Source organism: Macrotis lagotis, chromosome 5 (assembly GCF_037893015.1).
Source record: "Macrotis lagotis isolate mMagLag1 chromosome 5, bilby.v1.9.chrom.fasta, whole genome shotgun sequence".
NCBI classification, from domain to species: Eukaryota; Metazoa; Chordata; class Mammalia; order Peramelemorphia; family Peramelidae; genus Macrotis; species Macrotis lagotis.
This window is the reverse complement of record NC_133662.1, coordinates 113,539,521-113,552,198: the sequence shown is the minus strand read 5'-3', so window position 1 is coordinate 113,552,198 and position 12,678 is coordinate 113,539,521. Positions and strand designations below refer to the sequence as shown.

The following is a 12,678-nucleotide window of genomic DNA, read 5'->3' as shown; positions in this document are numbered from 1 at the left end:
CTTTACAGACAAGAAAACTAAGACAAACAGGGTTAAGTGATCACATGCCTACTAAGTGTCTGAAGCCATTTTTGAACTCGGGTCCTCCTGACTCCAGGTCTGGAGGTCTATCCACTGTGTCCCAGAGCTGCTTGTTCTGTCAAATTGATTTTCTGTAATGGCTAGTGCTTTCCCTCTGAGAGTATCCTCAATTTATTCTATCTGCATCTTATTTGTATGTAATTGTTTGCATATTGTCTCCCTGCCCCCAATCCCTTTAGAATGAGAGTTTCTTGAGTTCAGGAAACATCTTTTGCCTTTCTTTATATCTCCAGCGCTTATCATTATGCTTGATACATAAAAAGAGCTTAATAAAATCCATCTTGACTGACCTCCATATTTTGCTTCTTGGTGAACTATAAGACCCCAAGTATTCAAGAGAAAGATGGGGAGAAGAAAGGTGCCAATACTTTTGCTGCTTCTCACATCCTTCAGTAAGCCACATAGATATAAGTCTGCATGCCTACAGGAGCAGCTCCACTGAATGCTTGTGAATACAAATGAGTGGAGCTGGGGGAAAAAGATTCCTTTGAATTTTTCATCTCTCTCTCTCCCTCCCCCCCCTTCTCTCTCTCTCTACACACACACACACACACACACACACACACACACACACACACACACACACACACACACATGCTATTTTGCAAGTTTGTCTTAGTGTAAACCATCCTTTAGCCAGCCCTGCCTATGCCATATCCCTCTGCCTCTAAGCAGCCCCCTCTTCTTCCCTTCCCCGCCCTCTTGTGGCAGCCCTTGACTTGAAGGGATCTGACTTCTAACACACTGCGAGCACATTGTCCACATAGCCATGCAAGCAAGGCAGCTATGTGGATTAAGGTACATATTACTCAACTAATTTTGAGAAAATGGATGTCAGCCAACCTCAGATGCAGCAAAAATCAAGTACATTTTTTTTTGCATGCCTGTGCTTGTTCATGGAGAATTTCCAGTGGAAAGAAAGCAAAAGGCAGCTAAATAAACATTCTTGGATAAGGTTTCTCAAAAAGCATTAAGTACTCTACCTAAATTTTTCCTTTAAAGCAAAGATTTCTTTATATGGGGCATGTAAACTTTTGAAAATAAATTTGTTAGCTGTATTTCAGTATAACTGTTTTCCTCTATAATCCTATGCATTTTTACATTATTTAATTAGAAGCATTATTCTGTCCAAGATCCAAAGACTTCATCTGATCAAAGGAGGCCATGATATACAAAGGTTAAAAATCCTAGCTTTTAAGATGCACATTAAAATATCTCCCAAAAAAATAATGTTCCTTCATCTTCTGGTTTGTTACAATAAAAACAATGTAGGAATTAAGAAGATAACAAGGGTGTACAGTAGACTATTAAACATGCTATATTAATATACTGTAGCATATTATTAATTTGTCATACTGTCACATATTAAATGTAATTGTATTCAGTTGTTTATTAAATTGCCCTGCTTGATCCAAGCATACTTAGAAAGTGGTACATTATATAGTATGTGAGTTCACCATTTTTAGTTTATTAAATATGGTATTTGTAGGATTTCTAGAAAAAAGCTGGACATCAGTAACAAACCTCACTATTATAACATTGTTTCTCTGGGAAAATATGATCTAAATTCTATATCATTTAAACTCAGGGCATCTTTTCCAGAATACCATGAACAAAAAGATTTTCTTCTAACTTGATTCACAGCACATCATATGTGCATCTCTCTTGCCTGATTTCTCCTTGCATATCAATGTAACACTATAAACTACAATAACAGAGATCTCCTCAGAGGTTTCGGTTCAGTTTTCCCTTTCCAAGTGATTTACCTGCATTTTCCAACCTAGAATAGGAGTTCATTTTTGTAGAGATCTAGGCAGTCCTTTAAGATATTTAGTGATGGGGAAAAAAAACTATTTAGTGCAGTTTCCCAGAAGCATTTTTATGGTCGCTGTTGTACTCTGTTTTGTCCCATATTGTAAATGTCAGAATCTCAGCGTAGCATCGCCAGCCCTTCTAAATCTGACAAATGAGAACACAAAGCTATATTCAGTTTATAGTTCATTGAGTTGGAGCTGCTAGCACTCTCCCTTCCTATCTTACTCTGTTTAACTACCTTGTCTTTATTGTGTATGTATGTGTGTGTGTGTCTGTATATTTATATATAAACACACACATACACAGGATTCATGCCTCTCCCACTACAATGTAAGCAGCTTCTATACAATGTTTTTCTATACATTAATAAAATATTCTTGTTTAAGAGGAAACAAAATACCCCCTCCCCCTAAAAAATATAGACTCGCTTGAGCAATAAAGTAAAGGGGAGAGAAAAAAATTAAAATTAAAAAAATAATAGTAATAATTGTAGGTGTGGCCAGGTGACGCAATGGACAGAGTACCAGCCCTGGAGCCAAGAGCACCTGAGCCCATATCCGGCCCCATACACCCAACAATCACCCAGCTGTGTGACATGCAAGCCACCCCAACCCCACTGCCCTGTAAAAACCAAAAAAAAGAAAAAAAGACCCAAAATAAAATAAAACAGTAATAATAGTAGCAGTGGCTGGGTGGCAGACAGAGCATTGGCCCTTGAGCCAGGAGCACCCGGGTCCAAATCCGGCCTCAGACACCCAAAGATCATCCTGCTATGTGGCCCCAGGCAGGCCACCCAGCCCCATTTGCCCTGCACCTCACCCCAAAATAATAATAATAAAAATGTGCTTCAGTCTTTGTTCTAACACCAACAACTCTGTGGGTGGATCACATTCTTTATGATAAGTCCATGGCAAAAGTTACTTCCATATTTTTCCACCATTGCCATTGCTGATTGCAACTCCCTCCTTTCATATTTCTCTACTACCATGTACTATATTTTCTCTCTCCTTTCACTCTGACTCTGCTGTAGGGTTGCTGAGTGGTGCAGCAGACAGATCCCTGGCTCTGGGGCCAAGAGGCCCCAAGCCCCCATACCACCCCTTAGGCCCAGCATTCACCTGGCCCTATGGTCCCGGACAGGCCTTCCAATCCCAGCCCCTTGCAAGAAGTAAAAAAGAAAATGTGTTATATCTGACCACTCTCCCCCCCCATGGTCCATCCTCTCCTCCATGACTCACATCCCCCCCCCTTCCCCCCTGTCCCCCCTCTTTCCTTCTTACTCCAGATGTCTATACCCCATTGAGTATATATGCTGTTTCCTTTCCTAGCCACCTCTGATGAGAACGAAGATTCCCTCATTCCCCCTTGCCTTTCCCCCTTCTATATCATTGCAATAGCTCATTGGAATAAAGAAAAATCTTATTATATGAAATATTTTGGCCTATTTCCCCCTCTCCTTTTTCTTTCTCCCATTACATTTCCCTTTTTTCTATTGACTCCATTTTTACACCATATTTTACCTTCAAATTCAGCTTTCTCCTGTGCTTCAACTATAAAAGCTCCTTCTACCTGCTCTATTAACTGAGAAAGTTCATGTGAGTATTATCAGTGTCATTTTTCTATGCAGGAATACATGCAGTTCATCATTATTAAGTACCTCATATTTTCCCCTTCTCCACTCTCTATGCTTCACCTGAGTCCTGTATCTAAAGATCAAACCTTCTGTTCAGCCCTGGCCATTCCAATAGGAACATTTGAAATTCCCCTGGTTTATTGAAAGTCCATCTTTTTCCCTGGAAGAGGACATTCAGTTTTTCTGGGTTCATTCTCAGTTGCATTCTAAGCTCTTTTTCCTTCCGGTATATTATATTCCAAACCCTACGAGCTTTTAATGTAGTTGCTGAGGTCCTGATTGCAGCTCCACGGTATTTGAATTGTGTCATTCTGGCTGCTTGTAATATTTTCTCTTTGACTTGGGAGTTCTGGAACTTGGCTATAATATTTCTAGGGGTTGGTTTTTTGGGGTCTCTTTCTCAGGGGGATCAGTGGATTCTCTGCATTTCTATTTTGCCCTCTGCTTCTAGGATATCAGGGCAATTTTCCTGTAGTAATTCTTTGAAAATGATGTCAAGGCTCTTTTCCTGATCATGACTTTCAGGTATTCCAATAATTTTTAAATTATCTTCCCTAAATCTGTTTTCCATATCAGTTGTTTTTTCAATGAGATGTTTCACATTTTCTTCTAATTTTTCATTTTTTTGGTTTTGAAGTAATGAGCCCTGATTTCTCGTAAATTCAGCAATCTCCCTGAGCTCTATTCTTTGTCTGAAGGATTTGTTTTCCTCAGAGTTTTCTTATCTCTTTTTCCATCTGGCCAATTTTGCTTTAAGCATTCTTCTCCTCAATAACTTTTTGAACTGCTTTATCCATTTGACCTAAGCTGGTTTTTAGCATGCTATTTTCTTCAGCATTTTTTTTGGATTTCCTTGACTAGGCTGCTGACTTCATTTTCATATTTTTCCTACATCTCTCTCCTTTCTTTTCCCAGTTTTTTCTTCTAACTCCCTCATTTGATTTTCAAAGTCTTTTTTGAGCTCTGTCATAGCCTGATCCTAATTTCTGTTTTTCTTGGAGTATTTAGATGCAGGAGCTTGTGTTTCCTCATCTTCAGACTGAGTATATTGATCCTTCTTGGGATCATAGATAATGTATTTATCGATGGTGTTCCAATTTTTTCTCTGCTTGCTCATTTTCCCAGCCTAAGCCTGTTTTGGAGATGCTTCCTGAGCTTTTGGGACACTCCCACAAGGGTCTCAGTGTGCGAGGTTCTGTCCTCCCTCCTGGTCTGTGAATGACCATATGCACCCTCCCTCTGCCATGGAGCTGAGGTGGGGGGGGGGGGCCTGCTGTTCTATTGGGGGGCCTAGACTGCCATCAGGATCTGAATGTGGTCAGAGCCCCAGAGTCCTGTTCCAGGGGCAGAGCTAGGCAGTCTCTCTCTTCACTCCCCTCCCTCAGCTCAATGGGCTCATGCCCTGGGGGCTCCTGCTTACTGGCTCAGCCTGCTTATGTTTCCTGGATCTGGAATGCAGTGGCCATGCTGCTTGCTGTTTGCCCTGAGGGCTGGACTTCATGTGCTCACTCTAGCAGAGGTCCCCCTGCTGTTTCCCCAATTTGTGCTGGTGCTCCCCAGGCCGTAGCTCAGGAAACTCCCCCGCTGCTGTAAGCTGCAGCTCCCAGAACCCTGGGGCTGCCTCCAGGAGGCTGAAGTTCTTTCACTCTGGTGGGCCACCCCTCCATCCTGGGGAGCAGAGCCTTTCTGCTCTTTTCCAGGTTACCTTGAATAGGAGAACTGCCTCACTGGGCCCCTCTGTGGGTTCTGTCTCGTGAAAATTTAGTTAAAGTCCTTAGTTTCGAAGTTTTATGAGAGAGTGCCTAAGATAAGATCCACTCTTGTGGCCATCTTGGCTCCACCCCCGTTTTTAGTCTTTAAATGTTTTGATTAATAGAACTTTTATCGGTGTCAATATGTGATTTGAACTTGTGGCCTTTGATATAGGAGATGTTGAAATTTGGGCAAGGTAAAGGGGAAAAAGGATTTATTAAGTACTTTACAAATGTCTCTTTTTAGCCAGAGCAGTAAAGAGAAGTTATGGTTTAAAGTGAATACTAGAGTGCTAGATTGTACTACCTATAAGATACTTGAGAATTGGCGTAGATATTCAGGTTCTCTTTGAATCTCTAGCACCTATCAGGGTGCCTGACATTATAGCAGGTTCTTAATAAATGCTTATGTATTGATTTATAGTCCTCTCACAGTTAGTATACTATACATACCAAACTTTTAATAACTGAATGAATGAATAATTAGGAAAGAACTTTCTAATCTTATGACTACTTTAAATAAATGAGCATAATTGTGTTAAAGAATGATTTATTAATTTCTCCTTTTTTTTGATTCTGTCTTACAGTGAAGGAGACTGGTGGGAAGCCCGTTCTCTGACAACTGGAGAGACTGGTTACATTCCCAGCAATTATGTGGCTCCAGTTGACTCTATCCAGGCAGAAGAGTATGTCTTTGTTCTTAATTTGTTTATTTTTACTTGAACTACTCATTTCAGAGAATTGCTAACACAGGGCTAAGGTAGAGATCAGAGATTTGTATAAGTCCTTAGCCTTAGCTTCACTATTCATTAAAAAGCAGGAATGATGCTTCTCTGTCCCAAGATTCTACCAATAGTTGCTGTTTGGCCTTCACTCTTGAAGAGGACCATGATATCAGGGAAGTGATGCCATGACATGTAAGTGAATTGGATTTAAATGGGGATGGGCTGTGCAAAGTCACCAGCCTCACTCTCTTCTTTGGGTCCAGAGACAAGATATAGATCACAACAACTGGCAATGGCTCTAGATGGGAGACCTTGACCTTTTTAAGGTAAGGTCTTTCTCAGCTCTCAAGTTGATAGAGGCAGCCCCATTCAGTGATTAAAGCTAGGTAAGAAATGAGTCAAAGAATGACCTCTTTTACCTAGTCAAAAAAGAATCAATCTGGGAAGGGAAAACCCTCAGACTTTCTGGCCAAAACAGAAACAATTGCTATTTACAATCACTATGAGCCATCAGAGCCCAAACAATGACCAAGTAACACTTGAGCTGGTCAATCAGTGAAAGCTAGAGTGATTTGGGGTTAAGGCATGACCCTTAAGAAGGAAATGTAGCCCATAAACCCAAGATATCTTGTGAGGATCAGTGATCAAAATTTATATTCCTTTGGGCAGAGCACCCAAAGATAAGGATATGATGCCCTATGTAAAAAGAAGAAAGGAAAGAGAAGAGGAGAGAAGGGAAGGGAAGGAGGCAGCAAAAAAGAGGGAAGGAGAAGAGAGGATCTTGGGACCAAGAAAATCAAGATCTCTTTTACAGGTCCCTCTGTGCTAGAGTAGTAATAATGACTCCATGAGTATCTTTAGTTGTAAAAGCTTGTGGGTCATGGAGGGGAACACTCCTTTAAAGGGCAGTTGAGTTTTTAATCTGGTAGCTTCTGGGCTGGGATCAGTAAAATTGAGATGCCCATGGAATCATTATTACCACTCTAGTATGCAGAGGGACCTGTAAGAGAGGTTCACTCCATGTTTGGCATGGAGACTTAGTTCTGTCACTTGGCAATGGGAGTAATTATCCAGCTAGAATAACAATAATCTGGTCCCAGTGGAAGGAAAATCATGAAAAGCCAATCTCCATTCTATAATGTCAGTACTGGTATTCTACTTCACCATGAACAAAGGTTCATCTCAGTAGTCTGGCCAAATCCTCAATTGTATAATTCTGCTGCCTTTAATTCCCCTTATATTTTTTTTCACTAAGGAGATCTATTTTGCCTCTTGCTTTTAAATGTTCAGTGACCCTGAGTCCTATTTCCCTTGTGACTGAATTTCAGCACCAGTGAATGAAAAAAATTACATTTATGTTTCCAGGCAGATTTGTGAACCACTTAGGGATGCTACAGGATAAAAGGTGCCCCTGAAATGTCATATTACAGTTTTTAACTTCAAAGCTACAGTCAACAAATAAGGTTATGCTCTGAGAAGGGTTTTTCTCAAGACTTATAGCTTTTAGGGAGGGGGGAAGGGTGGAGGGAAGGAAACAACAACATTGGCTAGCCTGGTAATAAAAGTAGTATTAGCAAGTAGGCTTGCGACATGAAAAGAATTATAGTTATTTTGAAGAAAATATTAAGTGTCCAGTATCAGCAAGCTTTTCTGAGTTTGATCACTTCTGCTCTATTATAACTTACTTACAGCACGAATGTAAACCAAGAAACCACAGTTTCTAGACAATTGACCCAGCAGTCTTCTAAACCATTTTATATGACACTTGGAACTAGAAATGTAGCTTTCAGTACTTTGCTGAATTGGTCTTTGAATTAAGATACAAAAAAAGTGATCTTTTCTCTTTCTCTTTGGTAAAATGTTTTCATCCTTAGGAAAATTCCACAATTAGCAGAATGCAGGTATAATGAATTGGAACTTTTTTAAGCTAGTGTCTAGAATGAAGTGGTATAAACCATATTAGCAAAAGGTAAATTCTATCAAGAAAAGGCAAGTGAGTCCTATATGGAGTGATCTGAATGGTATATTTAGTATTCAGGAGATGTTAAAAGTTCTTTAGTATTTTGATTAGATCATTTGAGGATTTATAGACAACCACAGACAAGAATCCCACAGGATGAAAAGGTATGGAGGAGTTGCAGTTTACATTAGGGGAAGGAAGACTTTGCATCAATGATATGATGATATTAGTTAAATCCAAACTTCAAAATAACAAATAAAGAAACTAGACTTTATCATATTAAATAGTTTTAAAATTCTTCCTATAGGTAATCAATTTATTGCATTCTTTAGGATTTTTCCTTTCATTTTTTTCTAGCACCTGGTGTAACATTCAGAACCTAATATAATAATGTAAATGCTGTCCCAAAGCATGCCTCTTTCCTTACATGAGCTTTGATTAGTTGAACTGTGATAGAATACGACAGTACGGGGAAAAATATTTAAAATAATATTACAAAGATCTCTGAGTTACTTGATCTGACATCTCTTTAAAATATAATCCTAAAATAAGTATTTTTATCCAAAAGGGATATTAAAAATTCTTTAGTACTTGATTTTCTAAAAAAGCCTGCAGAAAATGCAGACACAAATAAAAGGGCACAGTTATCCCAGAATGTTCTTGTAGCTTTATCCAAGAGGGGACTTGAGACCAGTCAAAATCCAGATGTTCACTGGATGTTCTTTGTTTCCCTAAATACTTTAATACCTACTGGGTGAGAAGGGACACATAAAAATAAGCAATCAAGGTCAGCAGGAATCTTGAGCTACCTATAGCCTCTACATTTGTGTGTGTGTGGACAAGAATACTACTAAAAATATCATATGAATTTATTTCTAATTTGACTGGTCTTTGAGTTGAAAAATTTTACCTGAGTTCTACATTTGCCAAGGCTTATCTTATTTTTTGGTTTTGGTTTGTTTTGTTTTGTTTTTCCCATGGATTTGTAATTATGTTCACAGATTAGGTGCCAGGGAATTTAGCATCATAGATTTAAAGCTGGTGGGAATCTCAGAGGCCATTTAGTGCAAAACTACATTTTATTGATGAGGAAACCAATCCTTGAGATCACATAGGTAGTAAGTAACAGAAGCAAGATATGACTTAAGGCCCCAGAAACAGTACAGCTTCATTTCCATGAGGTGGATTCCCAGCCTTGATATAGGTAGATAGGGATTTTAACAAAAACTAGTTCCCTACTATCTTTTGAGAGGAGAAAAATTTTACTACCATTCAAGTCTGCTGATTTTTAAAGAATGACTTGATACAAGAGGTAGTATAGAACAGTGTGTCTCAAGCAACTCCCTAGGACTTATCAGTGTCATAAATGGAATTTACTTCAGCAGTCTCTCCCTACTGGGAGATCTGAAGAATTCATAGATTCTGCAATTTGTGTTGATTAAAAATCCCAGGAAAGAACTATAAAACTGCTGTGGAAAATTAAAGCTAACAGTGAAGCTGAGTAGGGGGCAAAGGAAAGACGAGGAAAGACTAAAAAAGAACAGGCATGATTATGAAATAAACAAAGACTTGAATGGCACCAAAAACACCAGGAGAGATGGATCAGAAGGGGATTTATATTCAGACACTCATCAGCTTTCTTCCATTCACCAAAATGGAGAGAATTTACTCTGATTATGATGTATAAATGAATGATTAAATATTTTCTTTCTTTGTTCCTATTTACCTTTCCTAAAGGTGGTACTTTGGAAAACTTGGCCGCAAAGATGCAGAAAGACAACTCCTGTCCTTTGGAAATCCACGAGGTACCTTTCTTATCCGAGAGAGTGAAACCACCAAAGGTATGATAACTCAGAGAAGTAACTGCTTTGTCATTATTCAGTTTCTTTAAGTTGACTTTCTGTTATATAAGAATCGGGGAGAAAATGGATGCTATAACAAAAAGTCCTGTTGTTTCATTTATTATTAGACTCCATGATAATATGGGGGGGGGATAAAATCAAGGGAATTCCTCTCTGCTACTATCCTTTTGGAAATCCACTTACCAAGATCAGGAATATTAGAATGTAGGCTCCCTTAGGGCAAGGACTCTGTTTTTCTTTTTTCTTTGTTTTCAGTTATTTGCATAGTGCCTGCCTCTAATAGTATCTTATTAATTGAAGTGCTTATTAATTGATTATTATGTAGCTTTGCTCATCAAAGAATATAAAATCATTGATTTTCTGGTTCCTGTTAGCTTTTTTGTCTCCCTTCAGAAACACTTGGTTTTTCAAAGAAAAAAATCATACAGTTCTATCGATAGAGAGAGAGAGAGTAGTATTTAGCCACCTACCGGTTATATACTTCTCCTCCCTCACATCCTTTTCCTTATTAATTCACAACTCAGCATCCTTAAGAAAAGGTAGGCAAGGGAAGGTGAGCAAGTGTTTTATCTCTCTAGTCAATCAATTTAGCTATTGATTTTTAAAATGTTTGACATGAGGGAGGAAATTAAGATTAATTGGATAAATGGAATTTTTAGTTTATTTGAGCATTGTCTTTGTCTAGCAGATAGACTGTGCCTGTCCTGGATGATACTTGGTCAAGCTATAGAGGAATGCTGGTCCAGTGACAATTCTTGGATTGTGTCAATGAAATGAGAATGTGTTTATTAAAAGACATATGCCCAACACCATGCTAAGCCCTTGTAATACAATTAGAAAAGTGAGGCAAAGCTTTAGGGCATGCTGTGCATTAGAAAGAATATTGGATTTAGAGTCAGAGGTCATGGGTTTGAATTTTATCTCTACTGCTAATTACCTGGAGCAAATCATTTCACTTCTCTTAATCTTCAACATCCTAAGTCATAAAATGACTGAGTCATCAATATCAAGAATGGACTTTTTAAGAAGATTGAGAGCTGGGAAGCATTCAACTCATTATGTTTCTTCTTATCTTTTGGAAGTAAAAGCAGTGGTAGAATGGATGGGTAGATGAAGAAATAAAAGAATTTTTTAAAATCATATATTAAGCTTTATATGCCTACAAGCATTGTATTAAGAGCCAAGGATACAAAAGTAAAAACAATCCCCCTTCTCAAAGATGTGATGTCAAAGAGGACAAGTAGTGGCCAGACAAGGGCACTTTGGCAACAAAAATCACAAGGACATAAAGCAGTAGATTGACACATCTTTTCAACAACATTGGAAGATGATTTTATCATGGTTCTAGAACTGGAGTAGGAAGGAAGGTATGAGTTCTGTGGTTAGGAGGCATAGTGAAAAGATGATTGGGGAGGAGAAAATGAAATGAAATGAAGGATTGTTGTAGTCTGCCAGAAATTGAATGTCTGGCTTATGGTAGGCATTTAATAAATGCTTAAAATTGTATGGGCCAAGCATTCAAACATTTCTCCAGAGAGTACAACTCTTAATGGGCTTGTCATGTTGTTCAAATGTCAGACATAGACTTCCCAAAAAGACTTTTATAGAGAACTCACACAAGGCAAGAGTCAAGGGATGTCAGAAAAAGTGATATAAGGATACTCTAAGAACTTTAGAATTAATGTGAATCTTTTGGGAGATGCTGGTACAGGACTGCCTGGCATGGTGTGGCCTCAACTGAAAGGATGCTGTGCTCTATGAGCAAGGCAGAATGGAATCAGTTCAAAGGAAAAGTGAGATGCTTAAATGTAGAGAACTCACCCCAGGTATTCACATGGACTATTTGTACCTGTTGGTAGACAATTCCAAGCTTATATAGGTCTGATTAACCACAGTCGGACATAATATAACTTGTCTCTGGAATAGTGATGTGATTTTGGTCTTCTTTGATAATGAAGTACAAGAACTAACCAACCAATGATTGTTTATTCCATTCCATTGTGTGTGTGTGTGTGTGTGTGTGTGTGTGTGGTGAAAAATATGTGTATTTATATGCAATAGCTGGTATTTAATTAGCACTTTAAAGTTTGTAAAATACTTTGCATGTTTTCTCATTTAATTTCATTATATATACAATTTATTTACACTTAAGTATATGTACATGCATGCATGTATTATGTATTCACACTATTTAGATATAGATATATAGAGACAGATAGTTAGATATATGTTTTATTCCCCCTCCTCTAAGTTTCAGGAAGGCAGCAAATTTCATATCTATATTAAGAGCTTAGACAGTATTCCCTCTGTAAATAGAAGGAATACATACATATTTATGTATATATACATATTTGTACATAATATATATTTATGTTTATATAAGTATTTTACTTATACACAGTACAATATTATATAAGTATACTAGAGAGGTATAAAACAAAATGATTGGGATGTAAATTAAGTCATTGTTTTGGGGGGGTTATATTGGGAAGGGTTGAGGGAGTGATGAATGGATGAGTTGATAGAGGATAGAGTTAGAGATAGAAAGATGGGAGAGAAAGAATCATTAGACTAGAGATAGAAAAAAAAATGTTTAGAGATAGAAACAGAAGAGAAAGATGGGGTTAGAGATAGAAAGAAGAGAAAGATAGAATTAGATATAGAAGAGTTGGAAGATAGGGTTGGACCTAGAAACATAGAATAGGAAGATAGGATAAGAGATAGAAGGGAAAGACAAAAAAGATATAAGAGAAAGATAAGGTTAGAAAATAGAAAGAAGAGAAAGATAGGGTTAGGAAACGAAAGATAGAAGGGAAATAAGTTAGTGATAGAAACAGAAAAGAAAGAAAAG

The 12,678-nt window shown here is 38.1% G+C and overlaps 1 protein-coding gene across 4 annotated transcripts in view; it reads left to right on the top strand.

Annotated features, from left to right (window-relative positions):
* Positions 1-12,678, top strand: part of FYN (FYN proto-oncogene, Src family tyrosine kinase) — a 176,211-nt gene that overhangs the window by 99,464 nt on the left and 64,069 nt on the right. For all 4 annotated transcript variants that reach the window (XM_074187382.1, XM_074187380.1, XM_074187379.1 and 1 more), the window contains 2 exons: positions 5,868-5,966; positions 9,703-9,806. In XM_074187382.1, coding sequence (XP_074043483.1) covers positions 5,868-5,966; positions 9,703-9,806 — 203 coding nt within the window. The remainder of the gene's footprint in view (positions 1-5,867; positions 5,967-9,702; positions 9,807-12,678) is intronic.